Here is a 23683-nt window from a genome sequence, read left to right as displayed (position 1 = left end):
ACCCAATTTTGTATTTAAATGCAATTATAATAATAATACTAATTATTATTGAACAAACTAATGAATAAGCACTATAACTAATATATTTTGAACATGCACAATTTGGATAATCCCATGAGATAAACTGCATGTCTTGTCTCTTTTTTATAGAAATATAAAATAATATTCTTGATAAACAATAACTTTAAAAAATAAAATAACTATTATATAATGTATAACTAAAACAGTCATTTTTAAAAGGCAGTTAAAATGAGCACATAATACATTTCCACCTACAGTAACTTATTTTGCTACATTTCATGTAAAATACTTTGAAATTACAATTTCAACAAATCAGTTAAATATATTTACTAAATGGCAATTTTCATTGATTCTTTCTATGCAGTTCTAACAGAAAGTGCAAACTGGAAATAAATAGTTTTAGATGAACCTATAATTAAATTTTCATAGAAAACAGCTTTAACCAACCCTTCATCTTCCATAAATCATATTTAATTTTAATCATGTACATCTCTTACACAGAAAATTTACATTATTCATTATTATCACAATGATGTATTTTAGTACAACTGAGTCATTTTAAAAGTGCACTTCAGTTTTTCCACACATGACAGTTGTTTTGGCTTATCTACAGGTCATTTCACACACAAGATAAAGCTTGAATAAAACAAACAATAAAAACAACCTGTGCATAATAAACACATAATTACAATGAACATGAAGCAGCAACCATCAATGAAACCAGAGGACACGTGGAAAGCTCCTGTATTCTGCAATGCTGTTACAGCATAATGATATGAGACATGTCACATCTATAATATTATACCTGAAAACATCTGTCATTCACATAAATAGCCAACTAAATTAGATGAGAATGTAAGCTGTCTTAAAGGCAACATTAAAGATGAGGAAAGCATCATATAGACAGCATATGGCTTATATAGATACATATTGTGATCACACAGGCTGTGTTTAAACTCAGTGGACCTTATTCATGAAACAAGCAAAACTAATTTGAGTAAATCATTCATAAAAACTCATTTTTGAACCATTTGCACACATTTTGTAAGGCACTATCATTTAGTAAAGCTGCTTTAGAAAAAGATCTATATAAATATATATAATTACATTGAAAATTTAGCTGAACAAAAATCTGATTTGCTAGTGTTTCTTGAATAAAGGACAAATAACAGTCGTTTTCCTCAAATACAAAACTTCCCTTTTTTTATGTCCTGTTAATAAAGAGTCCAGAAAAAGGCTTCAGAACACTCAAATATCTACTGGAAGACAAAATCATGAAATATTTCCCACTCTCCATCTAGTGTGGAGTGTGTGCTTCGTCCTTCATGTTGATTGTGAGGTACAGTACAAACATTTTGGCTTATTTTTATTTTTTCCTTTTTTTTGTTGGTATGTGTGTGTTTTCCTCTCTCATCAACAACACTCAATGCAGTTGATGTCCATTAATAAGGAACATTTCTCCCTGAGATTGTACATAATAGTTCCCAAACACACACATACACAATGTAGCTACTGCTGCTGAAGCAGTAGTTTAAAAACATTTTAAAGAAAGGCTTAAAACTTAAAAATGTAGGTTTGCTGTATGAAAGAAATAGTTTGTTGAAAATGTAGATTACTCAATCCATCCAAGATGTAGATACGTTTGTTTCATAAGAACAGATTTGGAGAAATGTTACATTACATCACTTCCTCACCAATGGATGCTCTGCAGTGAATGGGTGCCGTCAGAAAGAGAGTCCAAACAGCTGATAAAAACATCACAATAGTCCACAAGTAATCCACACGACTCCTGTCCATCAGTTACTGTCTTGTAAAGTGAAAAGCTGCATGTTCGTAAGAAACAAATCCATCAAGATGTATTAACTTTAAACTTTCACCTCCTGGCCAAATACCAAAAGTCCATAATAACACTTCCTCCAATGAAAAAATCCATCCGCTGTTGTCCCCTCGCATCAGAATCCACCAATTGATTTAAAACAGTTTTGGTTTCACTTTTAAATGGTGCTTGATCTGTGCATATTTCTTTCCTGATTCAGATTAGATGACTTTCACTGGAGAAAGCAATTTTATGGATAGAGGACTTGGATTTGTATCTCACAAACATGCACCTTCACATGGACTGGAGTCATGTGAATTATTGTGATGTTTTTATCAGTGTTTGGACTCTCATTCTGACGGCACCCATTCACTGCAGAGCATCCATTGATGAGCAAACGATGTAATGCTACATTTCACCAAACCTGTTCTTATGAAGAAACAAATTAATCTACATCTTGGAGTGAGGATGAGTACATATTCAGCAAATTTAAGCAGAATGGCATGTTTGGCTTATCTATATCATATCATTAGAAAAAAACTGCTCTTAAATAAAAGAGGAATATTATTTTGTCCTCAATATAACAGCATTAGGTTGTTTTTGTTCGTGGATTTCTCTTCCCTTTCTCTTAAAATAGTCAAAGGCAAAAATGATGGTGTCAAAATGTAGACACATTTCCCTGAGGCGGGATCTTTAAAGCTGAAATCGAGTGATGAAGCTTCGAGTAACACAGCTGATCTAGGGTATATAATCTTATTCTGAAATGCATATAAAAAGCTCTCTCAGGCCTCTTGTTTTGAACCAGCTCTATTCAGGAATGGGACCCAGATCAGCTCTGTTACTCCGAAATATCTGAGGCACTTCCTCTGCTTTACATTTTGATGATGGAGTAAAGCTCATCGATCTGTTCCCTGAAGCAGTTCCTGAGATCAGTGCGTTTGGCTTTCAGCGTGGGCGTCAGGAGGCCGTTTTGGATGGAGAACATCTCGGTGTGAAGAGCAATGTCCTTCACCTGAGAAGTGATGATGATGAAAAAGCAGTCATCATTTATTAAATAATTTCTTCATGCATTTTAATGCAAAAATTAGGCCTAAATTTAAGATTTATATATTTGAACTGCATATACGATTTCCATCCTAACAAACTTAATGTGATGCATGTTTGCCAGTCATACTTAAATGAAACAGGTCAAATTTCTGTAATAGTACTAATAAACAATGCATTGTAAATGCACAATAACTAGGTTTATATATCTGTCACTAATAAATCAAATTCGCTCAATTCTCATATGCATTTTAACTAAGTGAATATTGCTTGTTCCATATATTAGCCATATTCATACTTCTTAAATATACATATGTAATTATTTTCACAATGAAAATATTTGATCATTCAAAGTGCATTGTTTGCATGTATTTTGACAATATGATTATTTAAATTAAATTAAATCAAATGCAAATAATTAATAATAAACTAGGCCATCATTTCTTGGAGTGCAGAAATCTTGTTTCTTACCGGTTTCGTTTATATATAATTCACAAATATACAGCACACATCAAGTTTATTAGTTTAAAAGTTAAAACTGTATAATCCAATTGAATGGAAATTAATATTTTTTTGAGTGCATCAAGGCAAACGTCACCTGTTCAAAAGACTTCAGACCACTTTCTTTACCCAATTTGACAATATCCTCCAGAATGGCTTTCTTCACCGCCTGAAAACATAAAAGATACATTATTTACTCTCAAACTTTGTGATTTTTTAGATATTTACATTTTATTCAAGACCCAAATATACCTATGCATGCAACTCTCTGAAAAGTGTGGAAGTGAATAAAAATGCACCTGGAAGATCTGTCTTTACCTTATTTTTGCACAGTTCTTCATATGAGCCCTCTATGCCTCTCTTCTTGGCCCAGCCGGGAAGAAAGTCTGGATCAGGCACAATGATGGCTACCAGACAGGCCTGCGGAGAAAATGAGAGAACAATAAATAATAATGTCACGGTGCACACACGAGGAGGACACAGGAACACGCAGACGAGGACGTAAACTCAAATAATAGTCTTTACTGAACACATCAAGGCAGGGCAAGACAAGGCTTACAGACAGGAAACACCGGGGGTAACGAGTAGACCAGACGAAATCTAACTGAACAGACAGGACTAATATACAAGGGATAATCATAGACAATTAGACAAACACGGCTGGACAATAATTAACTAATGATTACATATAACAAGGACAGGAAACAAACCAAATATGGAAACATGAGGCGGGAACACATGACACACACGACAGAGGACTGACAAATAAAGGCTTGTTCTGTAATGCCTCCATCTGTGTGTTGTTCTCTCTCCTCACCTGCAGACTGTCTCCATGTACGAAAGCCTGCGCTACAGCTTCACTCCTGATGTAAATGTTCTCGATCTTCTCTGGAGCGATGTATTCACCCTGAGCCAGCTTAAAAATGTGCTTCTTACGGTCCACAATCTTTAGAGTGCCATTCTGCAAAACAAAAATGGTGTGGTGGTTGAGTATATATATGTAAATAGAGTATTCATACAATATAAATACAATATAAAATTGATACAATATTCATACAATATAAATAAATAGATTCTTTCACTAATAGCTGAAAACTATAAATTAAAAGAACTATCAAAATATTTCCAAATAGTCCATTTAAATACTGGCATATTTTACATGAAGTAAACCTGTTCTGTTAAAAGAACCAGTAGCTAAATGGTTATTTAAAGTATGAACATTCATGAACATACACTTATGTTAGAAAATTAGTTCATTTGTCATGCTCATCAAAAATTTGCATTATGCAAAAAAAATAAAAATGAATTGTCAGTGATTGGGTGTTTGTTTGTTTTTTAGTGAAGTGGGGTGTTTTATTTTAAATAAACTACTATTAAAATGTTTGGTAAAACTATTTTTTTAAGAAATTAATCCTTTTATTCTTCAATTTTTATTGATTGACAAAAGAATTCCATTTCAAATAAATGCTGTTTCCATAAAAATATTAAGCAGTAAACTTTTTCAGCATTGATAATAAGAAATGTTTCTTGAGCAACAAAGCAGCAAATTAGACTAATTTCTGAAGGATCATGTGACAGTGAAGACTGGAGGATTGATGCTGAAAATTCACAGTAATAAATTACACTTTTAAATATATTCAAATAGTAAAAAGTTATTTTAATTTGTAAAAATATTTAATATTACTGTTTTTACTGTATTTCTGATCAAATATATGCAGCCTTGATGAGTAGAAGAGACTAAAAACATTTTAAAAACTCAAACTTGAGTAGTTTTAATTCCACTTGTACACATTTAATTATGATGTTTTATTATTTTTTATAATGCACCAAAATAGTGGATCTAAATTCTTCATTTTCTAAATTAGAATAAAATGTGCCTGTGAAGTGTGAACGCAGAATGAAGGTCCTATATTAAACCACTCTTACCGGCAGCCACCTGCCAATGTCTCCTGTGTGAACCCAACCGTCTTTATCAAGAGCCTCCTTCGTCTTCTCAGGGTCTTTTAGATACCCCTTAAAAACATTAGGACCCCTCACACACACCTGCCAGAAACAACACACAACACACCTGTCAAATGTGTGAAAGACCACATGCAAACACACACAAGATTATTACTGTTAACTAAAACTAAAACCATGAAAAAGTTTAATTTTTTTAAATAAAATAAACATTAACTGAAATAAACATTTTAAGTTTAAGTACTAAAATAACTAAAAATAAATAAACTGAAGCAAATAAAAAAAATTCAATTTAAAAATGAAAAATAATTAAAACAAATGGTCCAACTTTATATTGTGTCCCTAATACCATGTGTACACAATATAAAGTGAGACCAAACTTTCAAATTAATGTGAAAACAAAATAAACAAAAAAACACAATATTAACAAAAACTATAGTGTCTGTTTTTTTTTTTTATATATATATAATTTGTCAACCTTTCCAAAGCATTAACAAAAAATTTGTACAACTGCAACATTTTTAATTTATTTCTCACATTACCTCTTTCCACCACAATAAAAACTTTATTTACTGTATACTTAATATACAAATTAAGTATATGGAAGGCCTATATTTAAATTACAGTATAACATATATATATATATATATATATATATATATATATATATATATATATATATATATATATAAAATGAAAACTGCAATCTTAATCTTTGATTATTCATGGTCCACACATATAATATGACTACATAAAATCACTACAATAGTATCTCATTTATATTAAAACAACACAAACACACACACCTCTCCCTCGCCTTTAGCTGCATAATAGTTCATCTCTGCCACATCCACTAGTTTGATGTCATTACAGGGCAGAGGAGCTCCAACATGACCTGCAACGACACAATAAAACAGTCAACATAAACGTGCAGCTGTGTTAATAACTGCACATGCATCAGTGTGTGTGTGTGTGTGTGTGTGTAACCTGCAGTCCAGTCTCCAGGTAGTGTAGTTGTGCTGCCAGCAGTGCATTCGGTCTGACCGTATCCTTCATAAAACTGTAAGGAAACAACATTTAATTCACAAACTGCAGCATAAAATACAGTGGAATAAGTTTAAATTAATGTGTTTAAGTGATCAAACTGTACATGGCAGCCCAATGCAGCTCGTAGGAAGGTGAGAACAGGAGCTGATATAGGAGCCGCTCCGGTCAAAATCATTCGAACGTTTCCTCCAACACTGGCCTACAGGGGGCAGCAGAGACCCATTACTACACTAAACACTTCAACTCTTTCTAATTGTGTCTGGACAGAAGACACAGCAAGCACATTCTCAGGTCAATATTCACCTGGACTTTCCTGAAGATGATCTTATCCCACACACTGTCTCTCCTCATGATCCCACTCTTCATCTCGTTCTCTTTCCTCCTGAACGCAAACTCCAGGATGCGTCTCTTCAGGGGACTGCTGGCCTGTCCGTAGATCTACGAGAGGGTTTCACTACATTACTACTACACTAGAGCATCTACAGCTCTGTTCACACTACAAGCGACACGCAGCGACAAAGTGACACCATCCCATTTATTTCAATGGAGAGCTGGCAACACGACCAGATGGGGCGTGTCCAGCGATGCAACAAAGCTCAGAAACCTTCAACTTTATGCAAATGAAGAATGACTTTCGGGAGCGACAGTCAATAGGAAAGAAGACGGTTGAGCTCATGTGATTGTTCTCTTCTCAGCCATAGATAAACATATGCAATGGAAGAAAGTAGGCATTTTTGTTTGTATGTATACGGTTTTAATTTAGAATTAGATTACATTTAGTCTTTTGCCTCCAAAATGTTTGTACTCAGCGGCAAGAAACCTGATTCGCGGTCAAGGCAACCAGTAGCGACGCCCACTAGCGACCTCATCGCCAGCCCCTTGCAACAAAAGTCGCTGCTAGTGTGAACAGGGCTTGACACGTAAAAAACACTACGAGAGGAAAGACATAAATGAGGTGATGGATCACAGATCATACAGGAATACAGTTATAACGAATGGTTACAAAATGTTTTACTGAGGCAAATGCAGGGGTTAAAGTAAAAAAATAGCCAATAGCCCTTGACAGGCTCAGACTACAGATTATGGTGGGCTATTTGAAACAGCAATACCAAGACAGGTTACTCTCTACAATATGGTGCAAACACATGTAACATTTTAGGATGCTTTTGATATCAAGTTTTGCTGGTAAGCTTTGTCCTTGACAGGGTACAAGATGACCTACAATCTAAAACATGAAATTTCTGTTTCATTCAAAATAAATAAATGGTAAATTAAATACTAGAAAATGAATATAAAATAGGAAATATACAAAGACAGTTTACTACAGAAAACTGCAGTTCAGTTCAGTTAACAACAACAAAAAACATTAAAATGCTCCAAGAACTGGTAACTTAAACAGGGTTCGTACAGATACTGCAAAATTAAATTCCAGGATTTTCAAGGACTTTTCAAACATCACTGTTTTGGTTTTCAGGGAGAAAAATCAGATCTCACTTTGTTGTGATATCACACAATATTATTATTTTCTTTCAAATTCTAATAAATAGACTAATAAAACAAAATGGCACAAAAAAAAGTGCAGCACATGCAAAGAATGCAATGACTGTGGCAACTTTAATATTTGAAAGGATACTATGGCAAAGTTATTGCTTTCCTTATTCAACCAGCTTTTTTTCCTTTTCTTTTTTTTTTCTTCATGAATATATGAATGACCTGAAGAATGAAAGCTATACCATACATTTGGAAAATGATGAGCTATATCACCGTTTATTGACACTAGGGGTGTGACAATACACTTAGCTCATGAGATGAGACTAAATACAGATACTTGTTTTAATACTTTAGGAAATTGTCTTTTAACTGCGACTCTCTATTATGCGCGACTCGTGTTTATAAGAGCAACAATTTCTGATTGGCTAGTAATGTTTGTTTGGTTGAGAGTGAAAGCTGTGTTCCTCTCATATTATTGGTAGGCGAACTCAAGGACTCGAACGTGATATCAACAAGTGATCAACAAATGTAGGAGGACTTTCTTTTTTTCCCCACAGCCAAACGCTGCACAGTGCCGGAGAACTTTAAGCCCTGCAAATGATCAGTTAAGAAGTAACAGTAGTAGTACAACTACAAATAATGATCAATTATTATTAACATATAATAATAATAATATAATAATAATAATATATAATAATAATCAAAATAAGTTGTATTTTAAATCATAAAGAACTATATTACTATTTTCACAGTACTACTATTAGGCTGTAAAATTAAAAAAATATTAAATAATAACAACAACAACAACAATAATAAATTTAGCTTTTATTGTTTATTAACATTTATAAATATATTACAACTGAACTAAAACTACTGTACTATAAAAAGGGGTATTTATTCATATTAATAATAATAAATAATTATTAAAATTATTTAATATAATTATTAACTTTTTTGAATCATTCAATTGAATAAAACAATAAACATTGCAATTTTTATAATACTATTTATACTATTAAATAAAATGAGCATTTAATAATGATAATATTACTGTTAAATCAAATATTTTATTATTATTTTAATTATACAAATTAAAATCAAATAATCAATATATCGCAATTGCATTAAAACTACTGTACTATAAAAAGAGGGTATTAATAATAATAATAATACTAATGACCATTTATTATTATTAAATAATTATAGCAAGCAATTGCAATAATACCATTTGTAAAATTAAATAACATTAGTATGTAATATTATTAATAATATTAATAATAATACATTTTACTTTACAAAAACAAAATTACAATATTAATTTGTTTTCAAACATTAAACTATGACAATAAAGATTGAATCTATTGAGCTATTATTTTGGTGGGAAACCGCAGGGAGAGATAAAGCTTCTCTTTTGTTAATAACAGATTTAGAAATGATTTGCAGTACAAATTTGGGAAGATAATTGATGAGTGCTGCATTTTTAAATGTATGCTATAATAAGCAACTCAAACCCACAGCATTTGCAGAGATGGAGTTAGTATGGATCAGCATTTAATGAAACGCATTTTAAATATATCTGAAAACAGCCAATTTGCCCCTTTGATTTACACATTCCTGTTTGCTGCAGGCTCTTATACTAGATATGTGTGCTCACCTTGTCAAACATGCGGTTCAGCAGACGAGGAACCACAGGAAATATGGTGGGCTTCAGGGTCGTGAGGTCATCCATCAGAAATCGAATGTCACCCTGGAAGTATCCGATACGTGCGCCGTGCATCAGAGTCAAACCCTGAGAGTGAGGAAACAGCAGCAGTCAACATGAACAGACATGAGGTGTCACAAGCAGTGCACCATTTTTAAACCATAAATAATGTGTTTATTAAAAAACTACTTGAATAACTTAAAAGCACCCGGCACAGACCTGTACGACTCTCTCAAACATGTGTGCCAGGGGCAGGTAAGAGATGTGTGTGTCCCGAGGACTGATGGGACAGGTGGGCTGCAAGACAGAGGTCAAATCAAATGTGAACAACAGAAATGTGCAAATGACTCATTTAGCTGATGCTTTTATCCTAAATATGAAAACTGAAGCATATTACAGGTCTAGTCTCCCTGGCGGATCACTTTGTTCAAATATAAGTCACTGACTGATTATTAAAGATTTCTATGTGACCATGTATAAATTTCAAATGACTAAATAAATTTCAGTAACACTTTACAATAAGGTGTCATTTGTTAACATTAATGTATTATGAACAAACAATGATCAATACATTTATTACACTATTTATTCATCTTTGTTAACGTTAGTTAAAAATATAGATATAAAATATAAATATAAAAATACAGTCATTGATTGTTAGTTCATAGTGCATTAACTAATGTTAACAAACACAACTTGAGATTTTAATAATGCATTAGTAATGCTGAAATGAACCTGTTAACGTTCACCAGAGCGACAATCGCACTGAAGCGGTTTTTTCCCCACTAGTTTAATGTTTATGAATGAATTTAACGTGAAAGAATATCGTTATTTTTCTTGAAGCCCTCCTGAACAACATGTGGTGATGTAGGTGCTGTTTGATCTTTTTTTGCAATTCTGCAATATATTTCAGATATATTTTACTCATAAGAATTTCTAGGGGTGCCAGTAATTGTATCCAACATGTATTTGAGAAAAAAAAATAATAATAATTCATAATGATATTTCCCCTCAATTTAAATTCTTATTCTCCAAAGAAAGCTTAGATTTTTATGATGTTTTTAAATAAAGATCAAAAGGATTACCAATGCACATTTATTTTCACAGCCTTCTTTTATCATATTTACCAAGGGTACCAACAATTCTGACCACATGTGTAACTATAAAAGAAATTATTAAATTATAATTTATCAAATTAAAATTAAAACAAAAATACAGTAATTTCAACAAATATTACACATTGTAAATTAGCATTATTTTTTTCGTTACAGTAATAAGAATTGGGGGTGAGATGTGCTTTGTCATGAAAGTGATTAAAATTGTACTTTAAAGTAAAATATAATAATAATAAATACATTTTTCATATCAATATTATTCTGATTATTTTTTATTATAAATTATAGAAATTAAACAAATCAAAAATCATTAAATAAATATTTTACTATTGCAATAATAAACCAAACATGCACAACAGGATTTTCCTAGCTAGTCACTTGGCTGACACGTTTATCCTAAATATCCATAATACATTAACATATTAAAGGGTCCAGCCTCCTGGAGGATCATTTCTTACAAATGTAAATATAATGCAACTCAAAGTTTTTTGCCAAAAGTTGAATAAAATAAAACAAATAGTGAAAATTATGTTCTGCTTGACAAACTGAAGGCTATTATTTGAGACTGCATTTACCTTTGTGACACAGATGAAGGCAGAAACATTAGACACTACGTTTTTGTGGGTGAGCATCGCTCCTTTAGGGTTTCCTGTGAGAAACGAGAAACTTTGTGTCCGTCATAGCACTCAATTCACATGTGGCCTGAAATTCTCTTTCAAATTGATATTACAAACAAGAATTTGGAGTGCTATAAGAGACATTTACATTTCTGCATTAGTCAGACACTTTTATCCAAAGAACATTACATTGCATTGAAGCCAAATGTACATTGATCTCAATTCATGCATTTTCTGGGAATTGTACCATGATCTTTATGTTGCTAGTGCCTAGAATGAAGTAACCAATAAAAACATACCTGTGGTTCCACTTGTAAAACAAATAATAGCTAAGTCATCGGGCTGAGGGGGCTGCAAATACAGGAGGAATTAAATAAATTGAGAATTTTAAAGAAATAATAAATGCAGAGAAAAGTAGCATCCAGACTTTTTCCAGAAACAAACCTTTTATAATTATAAAATATACAATGGCAAACTGAAAAAGAAACTACAGACTAACCACAGGATGCTGTCGATGAGCCTTGCCGATATTCTGCAAAGGAAGGGAAACTTATTTAAATAAATGATGGAGACAGAGGAAGTTCAGTGAAAGAGGAAGAAACTGCAGGCGTGAATGAGGTTTGTGTTTGCGCTAAAGACCGAACTGCAGACTGAAAGCAATCAAACACAAGAACAGCCAATATAAACAGGAAATAAAAAGTCAAGTGCCACATCAAACTCAGAAAGTTAGCAGTGTAAAAAGGAATTACCAAACTGAAGTTCACAAGATGATGAAATGGTAATTAGATAATACGAATGTAATCAATATAATTAATTTATTAATAATTGAATAAATAAAAAAAACTATTGATTTTAAAACAAATATAAAAACACTTATGCAACTTGCATTATGAAAACATTAAAATAAAGACAATCACAAATTTGTAAAAAAGGCTGAGTATGTTTAAATTGGAAATACTAACATGCTGTAAATGAATGCTGGAAGATACATTCTGTATATGCTTATTTGATTTAACATTGTATGTAAGGCATGTCTCTCGTATGTTGTTGTGGGGGGGGGGGGTTCAGTTTTGTTTTTTGTTTTCTTTTTGTCAAAACAATAAAAAGTTTTTAACTAAAAATCATAATATAATATTAAAATAAATAATACAAACTAAAAACACTTACAATTATGAAATTTAAATAAACTTAAATCATAAAAATATAATATTAAAATAAATACATATTAAATTAAAACATTTTAAATCACAAAAAAAAAAAAAATACAAATGAGAAAAAAAATAAAAAAAAACGAATTAAAAGAAATACAAATACAAAAATATTATAAAAATTTAATTTAATATAATATAAAATGTAATATTAAAATAAATAACATTAAAATACAATTAAAAAATACTTAAGCAATTCAAATACAAATTAATATTAAATCAATAAGTGATATTAAAATAAAACAAGAAACACGTGAGCAACCTAATTAAACCATAAAATTAAAATGTATTAATATAAAAACAAACAAATATTGTATTTGTTTATCTGCATGTCATGTGACCAATAACATTCCTCAAAGAAACGTGAACATGCAAGTATGTTTTGAAATTAGTGAAATATAATATCTTTTTTTTTGGGGGGGGGGGGGGGTATTGTACTCTATGGTATTCTATAGCGTAAATACTATGGTGCTTTAATATGATATTCATACAGTTCATCCAATGCCATAACGGTCACATGGTACTTAAAAAAAAAAAAGTTAGTAAGGCTTGAAGGACGTTCTATAAATAGCAGCTGAAGTGTCAGTGAGCTCTGAGGGCAAGCGTTCAGTTATGCAGGTCACCCAGTTACCACAGCTGATCCACGATCCGGGTCACTGCAAGACAAACAAACCCCACCAGACACAAACACACGCATCGATCCCTTTCACTGGGGTTATACAAAGATTTGAGCAGGCAATCTGCGCTTTATTCACCTCTGCGTCTCTCAGACTGATGATGTCGATGCCGCACTGCTGTGCTCTGCTAACCAAATCAGCGTCAAAGTTTTCTATGAGGATCAGGGTTTTGACTGATTGCTGCCGGCCCGAAACACAGTCCAACAGCAGCTTGGCCTTCTCAGGTACGTCACATATGACTGTAGAGATGCAGGCTGCAAAACGCACACAAATGCGTGTAGTAAAACAGACAAACAATAATAAAAAATAAACAAATACATTCATTCTCTTGATCTTGATGCTGAATACTTAAAGTTAGGAATCCCTAACCCTAATATGTTGACCTAGCAAACACCAATAAAAAGACAGCAGGGACATCTTGTATGACACACATCTACATGCATACTAAAAGCAATGACTAATAAATAAACTTAATGTAAACACACTATTTCAAGATAAAAACTGCATAGAAAGCTGACATACTTTTGTCGAGGATGTAGCTTATCGCTTCTGTGCCCAAAGTGTCATACAGAGGAACTGATATCAGAGAGTATGTGTAGCAGGCCAGCTCTGAAATCGTCCACTGGAGAAAGATTTCTGACATTAGTCACAAAATATTTGCAATCTCAAACGTTAGAAGATGAACTGCACATTCGTTCGTTGTAACCTGTTTGACACAAATTCAGAGTCCCAAATAGAGCAAAAACTCAAGACAGGAGATTCTAAAGTTGTCATTCCAATTTAAATAGAAAAAAAGAGATTAATGTATACATTTTAAAGGTGAAGTGTGTATTTTCTGCACCATTAACAATCGAAATGGCAAATAATGCTTTAAAACTGTTTTTTTTTTTTTTTTTGGCCTGAAGCAATGGTTTGATATTAAAAAAAAATGATGGATTTGTTTCTCAAAAACATTTTGCTTTTCCCTTCCCAAGATGTTAACTGATGGTCTGGATTGGTGTGGATTACTTGTGGATTATTGTGATGTTTTTATCAGCTGTTTGGACTCTCATTCTGACGGCACCCATTCACTGCAGAGGATCAATTGGTGAGCAAGTGATGTAATGCTACATTTCTCCAAATTCAGCGAATTTTCTGCAAATTTTCCATTTTGGGTGAACTATTCCTTTAAGGTGAATTACATTCATTTAAACCAGGTTAAAATCTAAACACAAGCGTAAAGTTACTTTTGGGCAATAAATCACATATTTATTAGTTCTGACCTCTGGTCTGTTCTGAGAAAAGATGCCGATGTAGGGGTCTCCATCCTTCGAGTGTCCTTTGTGCAAAAATGCTGATCCCAAATTCTCTGCTCGCTCAATCACCTGATGAAGAGGAAATAACAAATAACTTAACCAAACCAGAATACAATTTATATGCAGTTCACTGTGCACAAGAAGGGGGAAAGAAAGGATCTATTACATCAACTTATTTCTCTAAATAGTTTCAATTCAAAGAACTTCATTTTTCCATTAGGAACTTCATATGTTAAAGGTTATCAGTGCATGCATTCAGTACCATGTGCAATCTATGTCGCTTATTAACAAGACAACAACCTGCACTTAAGAGGTCTGTAACCCAAAATCATCTTTTCTACAGGTGTGTCGGATGCTCTGATTACACGTCTCACACAGATTAGGCGTTTTGAAAGAAGAACATAATGTCTCACTGTATGAATTACTTCAAAGGTTTTACAGCATGCTAGATGTATATATTATGTAAAGTTTTTTTATGAAATGACCCAGTGCACCAGGTAACTTATTAACTTGAGAGCTAAGAGAACAGTAAATGTGAGCTATAATAAATCCCAAAGCTCAACTAAGGATGGGCGAATGGTATGTACCAGTGTGAGAGACGGGACAGTTCTGCATTGTGACATTTTACATTTGTACACTTATGTCTTAAAACACTTCTGTTTTCTGTGATGGATTTAACATTGTGAAATCTGCTGATTTAAATATCACCAAGGTAAAGTTATGAAGCATCAAGCATCAGAATCCTTTGAAAATTATGAACAATACACAGCATGTCATAATTTCTAGCAAAAGTATGTTTATGAATTTACTGCTGTTGAGTTTAATAATAGATGCAAATGTCCACATATTAATGCAAAATATGAATTTTAATAAATTATCTGAATTCTAATTATTACTGATACCCTTAAAATTTAATAGGAAATATAAAATAAATGTATTGCTTAAATACAAAAATAAAATAAAATCTTAGTGAAAATATCGGAAGACTTACATAATTACAAAAGCATGTATCAATTACAGAAAGCATGGATCAAAACAGAAACAGACATGGATGCAGATGTGTCATCCTACCTCTGAGTACGAAAGCCATTCATATGGCTGCTTTGGTTTTCTTGATCCCAGACAGGGACCGTTATCTAAAAGAAAAAGTAAAGATATCACATAAAGGCCAATTTGATTTTTCAGTTTGTTGTTTTTATACAGTAAATTCATCATCATGTGATATATTAATGCTGACCACTTAACCACAGGTTGACTTAGTATTTCATTGCAAAATATAACTATATTATGACCCAAACCTTTATATAAAGTTAGATGTATGCAACTTTATTATTTATTTATTGCTTCAAGGTTAAAATAAAAGCAAAAGTACATACTTGACTCCCTCAGACCCCTGTGAAACCACTCATACATGGTCTTGGAATCCTCATAGAAATGGCTCAAGAGCGGCCCTCCGTTTAAAACCGCCCCTCGACGAGCGAATTCTCCAACCTGATCGACAAAAAGCAAATGCAAAGTTTTATATCAAATCTCTGATTGCAATAAGACAGGCTTTGAGTTCATCTTAATGTAGTATTATCTTACCGGCAGCTCTACTGACTGCATGCGCAGGTCACAGGGTGCTTTGAGGGCTTTGGGTCTGGTGGCGAACCAGTACGCCGTGACGGCGGTGAACGCACCCATGCCGAGAAGGGTGTTTGTGGAGAGGCTGCGGAAATAGTCCCTCACCTCAGACAGCTCAGGGATTCGCAGCTGCTTCAACACCTCATGTGCCTGCATGACTACAGCGAACTCAATCTGTAGAGGACAACAAGGGTTAAATTAGACCCTACTGCACTTATACCATAATACAGGGAAAAATACTTTGATATTACCATATTTATGTATCATGAAATAGTAAGGAACTTCAAAAGATAAAAACAAACAAAAAATACAAAAAAACTTAAGCAGAGCTAACGTTATCTGTTCCTTGTTTGTTGTAGTGTTTGTTTCTGAGTTTTCAAAATTGAATACAAAAGACAAAAATAAATAAACAAATAAAGTAATGTGGTTTACCATGGTACATGTCTAAAGAAACGGAATTTATTAAGAAATTAAATATATACACACAGGGTACAACAAATCATGGTACTTCTAGAAAACACAAAAGAGTCTTGTTTTGTTTACTTGTTTTTTTTATTGTGACTATTTTGCAAGCACATTTTTTAACCCAAATAAATTACCATAATGCAAAATTTCAAAAAGATCAAAAAAAATAAGAGAAATGTGTTTGTGTCTGGCAGGAAACTTTCTTATTGCCCTTCAGTGATTCATGAAATCAGTTCTGTAAAATCTGTTTTTATTGGCACATTATTGAGCTATAAAATCCTGTCAAGTGTTTTGAAATATTGTAGGAAACCCATTGATTAAATCTTAGCAATCAATTGGTAATCAAAGTGAACTGTGACACATTATCTTTGCAGAGAAACAGTCAGTGCTGAAGGGTCAAACTGATTAAACGATCTGATGTTGTGTAAGGTTATCTTCATCTACTACACCTTTGATTCAGCTCACATCAAGCTTTGCTTTTACATAAGAATAAACCTTCACAGCAATCAACAACTCCTGTCATTAAACCTAAATTTGACAAAACAGGCTTCTGGGCAAAATTACCACCAACATCTAGTGTTCTCTAGATATTTTGCTTTGCAATATTATTTTCATGACTACGAAGCACATTTCCCCCAAATTTCTAATACATCAAATTTACAGTATTACTAGAATACATTTTACAAGAAAATACTTTCAGACTTTAAAATTTCACTTTTAATTCAATGTGTTACTTGCAGTTGGTTTGTTATTCCTGAGTGATTCTTTTGTAATAAATTCTTAGTAAAACTGTTTCAAAGTAAGTCCTACAGTGCACTGATCATCAACATTTTTAGTTGAACAAAAGGAAAGTTTTTTTTTATTTGATCAGTTTATCACAGAACGTAAGGATTTTAATATTGAACAGGTCCAACTACACATTATAACCATATTCAAGTCAACTATATAAACTACAAGTTTCATTTGCAACAAGCTAACTCAGATAGCAGCAGTATTAGGGCCATGAGTCACCTTAGTCAGCTATGTGATTCATGTTAAACCTTGCAAGGACGCGTTACCACTTTAACCTCTCACCCACTTCTATTCTTACTGCCCTGGGGCAAATCATTCTGAGAAACTGCCCTTGTAAAATCAATCATGAATGCATACAAACAACACAGAGTTAAATCCTGTGGAGACTTGGAGCTAAAATACTATGAACCATTCAATATCCTCATTCATTCAGAACAGCAAATACTAAATTCTCTGCATTCTGACAAAAGCAATTATACTATAAAATAGTTTCTTCAACTTTGCTAGTACACGCCTTGCTTGAAAACCTGCCCTTCCTCAAGGTGTTGACGGCAAAGTCAAGCCATCTCAAATCACCCGGCAAGAACTCAACATTACCATCACACACACACACACTTCACCTGAGACTAGGAGAATAAGGTACGTCCAAACTTGGGCGGCGTTGTGCTTCCCGCACCCACAGAATCACGCCAACAGGAAGGTGAAACGACCAGGTGAAGGTAAAAACAGTTCAGTCTGAACAACTACAGGTTGAGTTTGTGCGCAACCACGGGTCAGACCCCTGCCGACCCCTTCCTGCTCCTTATTGGACAGACACACACTCTTAGAACCCGCTGCATCAGCCAATCACAGCACAGGAAGTCAAACAAGCAACAAATAATAGTTAAAGTCCTAAAATAAAACACAACTGACTAGATATGATAGTTACTGTCTCGATACTCAACAAGAACTCTATGCTGATTACATTACGCTGATGTTCTGTAATAAAAATTGACTTTATTACTCAGCAAGGATGCATTAAAATGAACAAAGGTGACACCAAAACATTTATAATGTTACCGTCTATTCATCAAAAAAAATAAAAATTATTAACTATGGTTTACACAAAAATAGCAGCACAACTGTTTTCAACACTGATAATAATAAATGTTTCCTGAGCAGCAAAGCAGCATATTAGATTGATTTCTGAAGGATCATGTGAACATCTGAAAATTCAACTTTGATCAAAGGAATAAATTACATTTTAAAATGTATTCATTAGAAAACAGCCATTTTAAATTCTAATTTTTGATCAAATAAATGCAGCCTTAGTGAGAATAAGAGACTTCTTTAAAAACATTACAAATTTTGACCCCAAACTTTTGAAGAAATTTAATGCCAATAAACCGCTAAATTTCAGCCTAATTGATATATCAGTCAACCACTTTAATAGCTTCACACTTCTGTTTATTTATCAAAGATCTCCTTATTATCTCACTGTGCTTGGTGTCGGCCCATCAAGAGGAGCTGATAAACATAAACACTTTGTCTCATTCCACTGGTGTACAAACTTTCCAGGGCAAAGGTAACATGACCACACAGCCACATCCTTTAAACTCTTCCTGTGACAGAGGAGGGGTGAGTGAGACCAATGACAGACCCTCAGGCCGGTCACCCGATGGGCGCAGACACAACCCCCTCCCAGAGAAAGGCTGCTATTTAAAACCAGTGGCACAACAAATGGAAAACAGTGGCATGAGGATGAGTGGAACAGATCCAGATTTATTAAAGGCATGTGATTTAATGACCAGAGACCAGCGGACATATGACATCTGCATTAAGCTCAAGAACAAGACAGCTTTCCACTGATTTGAGGTGTAAACTTTAGTGCAATGTAAATTAACTCACTTCAAAATCAAAAGAAAATCATTTTGCATAAACATATATATAAATAAAATAACCAGTAAGATTACTTGCATTTTTCATGACATTCCCAACAAAATTCTCACTACTGTAATATGCCTCTTTTTGGGTCCCACTGGTTTTTTTCTTAGTCATTCATTATAAATTAGATTAATATTTACTTGTCAGACATTTTATCAGCATAAAGGCAGGACAGAAAATAATACTACCATTGCATAATCTTCTATTCAAAAGGTTGGGGTTGTGAAGATGTTTTCATGTTTTTGAAAGAAGTCTCTTCTGTGCATTAAGGCTGCATTTATTTGATCAAAAATACAGTAAAAACAGCAATATTGTGGAATATTATAACAATTTAAAACAGCCGTCTTCTATGTGAATATATTGTAGAATTTACTCCAGTCTTCAGTGTCACATGATCCTTCAGAAATCATTCAAATATGCTGATTTGCTGCTCAAGAAACATTTCTGATAAGTAATACTGACAACAGTTGTGCTGCTTAATAATATGGAAATAACATTTTATTTCAGGATTTTTAAATAGAACATTTAAAATAGAAATCTTCTATAACAGTACATGTCTTTATGCACTTTTCAAAAAAAAAAAAAACTTTAAAAATGAAACCATAAAAATGGCCCTAAAATAGGATTACATTTTTATGCAAAGCACAATTTCTTAGGCTTTATGGTGAATTATGACACATTCTTGAGAGGTTTCATGAGATTCACTTCTCTACTATTCACTCTAGATCATTTCTTTCAGTCATTCAAAAGGAATACGTTGACATTGTTTCAAAACCCATATGACAGACATGATTGCATCACACTGCATGTCAAACACTCACTGACAAGTTCCAATGAGATTGAACAAACAGAAATGAGTCAGGATGTGCTTACCTCAGCAATGACCATCAATAAATAAATATTGACCAATCAATCAGCAGATGTATCGTTCTATCCATGATAAAGGACACTCAACTAAAGGCTAGTCAAACTGAGAAGTGGGAAGTGGTATCTTTGATTCAATTTAAAATATAACTGTGCTGCAACTATTCAGGAAAAAAAAAAAAAAAAAAAAAAAAAAAAAAAAAAATCACAACATTAGACAATTATGAGTCTGTTGCATCACGGATCAGTGGATCTTATTTACAGCTTTAGACAATAATGAACCTAATAAACCAGATTAAATCAGACAGGCAGTATCAGGTCTGACCTTGTGATATCTATCACATGTCTCTGACCGGGACAAAGGTTGAGTTTTACTCTGCTTATGAGTGTTGACAAAATATACACTGCCATCTCACTTATAAATTCTTGAAAGATATGTGACCAATAAATGCATGGATGAATACAACAATCAGCAGCATTCATTATTAATAAAGATGAACAGGTGTGGTCTACAGGCACCCATTCACACGCTTAGACGCCCATGACCTTTTGTCCTGCGTATCAGGAGTCGTTTTCCAAACCCTTAGTTTCCACCATACCTGTTCATTAGCAACACAATGACCAAACCAAACAAGCCCTGCACGAATACCAAATTATACATGAATCATTGTCTTAACCCAAACCAACCATCTACACAACCACAATGAGGGCAAGAAATAATATACAATCACAGTGTGTACACTACAGCTTCACAGTAATGGCAAATTTGAAATTGCATGAAACTGCATTCATTGTTTGTTTCCCATGAAAGCCTATTATTTAATACTAAACCTTTAATTTATGCACACAGGTGATTTCCACAGGTAGGAGGGATGTTGGGAATGAAAACAATAAACAGAAACTTTGCTGTTGCCATACAACAAGGTCAGAAGGGACACAATGGATCTCATGTAAGACGACATTCAATATAGGCCACAATACTTTAATACAGATTAAAGCTCAATTTTAAGGAGGAAAATTAAAATCTATAACTGTACTTTTGCTAAACCACATGATGAATGCATTTAGAAGTCAGCAAGTTAAATTAAGAACTTGAGTCATAGTATGCAGTCATACACATATGACAGATTACTTTCTGTCTCTAATTCCCAAACCAAGAGCAGCTTTAAATATTAAATACATAGGCTCTTTACAAAACACATGCTAAGTTAAAAGTAAGGGTTTGCACTTCACACAATGTGTATTTGTTAAATTATTAAAATACATATCCAAACAACAACAACTAAAGTCGAAACTGGAATAAAGAGGAGTTCATAGTGTCATATTTCAGTCTCATACACACATGCTCTTCAGCAGTCATCCATATGCATCAATGACACGTCGCTATGTTGCAAAACACAATCAAAGCTGCTACTATATAACGCATTTCATTACTCAATAAAGAATAAAATACATCAAGAACTGCAAAAGACTTTTAAACCTTTTAAGACTTAAGACTAACCTTTTAAAGTATTTTAAGACTTTTACTGACCTGTATGAGACAGAACCCTTCTGATAAACGCACGTGCGTGTCTGACGGCGAGCGTTTACTACTTTTTCCGCTGTGTTTGGTCGCCAAAATCCGCACCAATCAGAGGCGCCGTACGAATGGACAGACTGTTAGGAGGCCTGTGATTGGTCGCTCGTTTGACTCGCAGTAACCCGCGTTTAGGACTCGTTCACCTTTGCACAGACTTTCACAAGCGGGAGCGCGCGCAGGTGTGAGATTATATCAATATCATATCTATACTACAAGAGATCGATAAATACACCTAGTATGTGTAATAATTCAGCTGTATTGATCATTTAATATGCTAAATATTTACTATTTATAAAAAAAAAGGTGTCGGACACATAGTATTATACAATATTGTAATAGAAGCAAATAGGCTACGAAAACTTGAGCTTTATTGATTAAATAGATTAAAGCAGCGAACCGAGTATTTTTTTTTTTAATGACACGTGTGGATTCAATGCGATAATACTGATCAAAACGATAAAATAGCGACATTCTTGTTCAAACGACAGATATATACTGCTAAAGATTCCACTAATAACATTTTCAAGGAATATGATAAACTAATGTTGATATATTTATTTTATTTTTATTTTTTGGATGTGTGACTGGGCCATGTTTGTGCTTAAGTAATAAATGAAAACTCTAACAGTTTGAATCATAAATTCAGTCTGTTTGAAGATTGTTTTCTTCTTAAAATTACTGCAATATTTATAAGCTGAATTTCTCAGTACAAAGACCTGCATGTATAAAATGATGTTCTCACTTTAATATATATTATATTTAAATTATATTGACTTTAAACATCAACCTGAATCTTCTAGAACTTTTAAAATCAAGTTTGAATTGGTTAAATTATTTTGATGATTTAATGGGGAATAAGATCTATATAGTCATTAATAGAATATTTTATTTAGACAGTATTTGTTTACAGTATTTGTTTAGTCAGTTGTGCATATGTGTAAAGTTTTGCTGAAGAGTTAAATGTGAAGTTTCTATTAAAATAGCATATACACACATTTACACACATACAGAACAGGATATATCTGATAGATCTATCTATAGATCTATCTATCTATCTATCTATCTATCTATCTATCTATCTATCTATCTATCTATCTATCTATCTATCTATCTATCTATCTATCTATCTGTCTGTCTGTCTGTCTGTCTGTCTATCTATCTATCTATCTTCATTCTTTCTTTCTATCTATGTATCCATCTATTTGTCTATCTATTCAAAATGTATATATACTGTATATGTTTTTCAAAAAAAATTTTTTTAACTAAGACAGTGTTGCTTTTCCCTTTGGACTGATTTCTTTTTTAAATATATATTTTGGTATATTTTATTAATGTAATAGTCATTTAACTTCTTAAGAAAATGTATCTTGATTTAATAATGTTTAAATATATGTAATGAAACAAATACTGAGGTAGAAAGACATTTTTGCAGTGCACTGTCTGTCAGTCTCAAAGGCAGTGTCAGTCTCAGTGGATCAATAGTCTCAGGAACTGTGGCAGTCTCTGAAGTAGAGGCTGTAGATGTTTTGGAGGTGGCTGCAGTAACAGAGACTGTGGCGGTAGTTGTAATGGTCTCTCAGGCAGTGGCGGTAGCAGAGACATTGGAACAGATCATAGCGGAAGCAGAGACAGTAGCAGTCTCACAAGTGGTGACCCTTTCAGAGTCAGTCCCAGTGCCAGTCCCAGAGTCAATCCAAGAGTAAGTCCCATTAGACAGGCACTCCATGCGAAATCTGAGAGCCAGTGGGAGTCCCAGAAGGAGTGGCAGTCTGAGAGCCAGTGGGAGTCTCAGAGCCAGTGGGAGTCCGAGAGCCAGTGAGAGTCTGAGAGTCAGTGTCACTCTGAGAGCCAGTGGGAGTCTCAGAGCCAGTGTCAATCTGAGAGGCAGTGGGAGTCTGAGAGCTAGTGGGTGTCTGAGAGCCAGTGGGATACTCAGAGCAAGTG

The 23683-nt window shown here is 33.5% G+C and overlaps 1 protein-coding gene across 14 annotated transcripts; it reads right to left on the bottom strand.

Moving 5' to 3' along the window:
* Nucleotides 1–471: 471 nt before the first annotated feature.
* LOC306883050 (long-chain-fatty-acid--CoA ligase 1-like) lies at nt 472–21759 on the bottom strand. 14 transcript variants are annotated; one of them, XR_013785320.1, is made up of 22 exons: nt 21692–21745; nt 16078–16290; nt 15870–15984; nt 15565–15629; nt 14461–14562; nt 13721–13820; nt 13277–13452; nt 11813–11845; nt 11613–11664; nt 11272–11345; nt 9801–9878; nt 9534–9668; nt 6692–6826; nt 6492–6587; nt 6329–6401; nt 6148–6236; nt 5309–5425; nt 4200–4343; nt 3701–3802; nt 3480–3551; nt 2250–2849; nt 473–1726 (listed from the first exon to the last, which is right to left on the bottom strand). XR_013785320.1 is itself a non-coding variant. In XM_079438119.1 (21 exons), exons 2-21 carry the CDS (start codon nt 16270–16272, stop codon nt 2709–2711), a joined length of 2094 nt encoding a protein of 697 aa, XP_079294245.1. In that variant the 5' UTR covers nt 16273–16290; nt 21692–21759; the 3' UTR covers nt 472–2708. The 14 variants fall into 14 exon arrangements, 2 of the variants coding, with proteins under 2 accessions (XP_079294245.1, XP_079294244.1); XR_013785321.1 differs by having other exon boundaries at nt 2382–2849; XR_013785326.1 differs by lacking the exon at nt 21692–21745 and adding an exon at nt 17994–18170 and having other exon boundaries at nt 2382–2849.
* Nucleotides 21760–23683: the final 1924 nt, after the last annotated feature.

The sequence above is a fragment of the Barbus barbus genome (assembly GCF_936440315.1).
Source record: "Barbus barbus genome assembly, chromosome: 17".
In the NCBI taxonomy this organism is placed as follows: Eukaryota; Metazoa; Chordata; class Actinopteri; order Cypriniformes; family Cyprinidae; genus Barbus; species Barbus barbus.
Note: the sequence above shows the minus strand (reverse complement) of the source record. Positions and strands in the feature narration are given on the sequence as shown.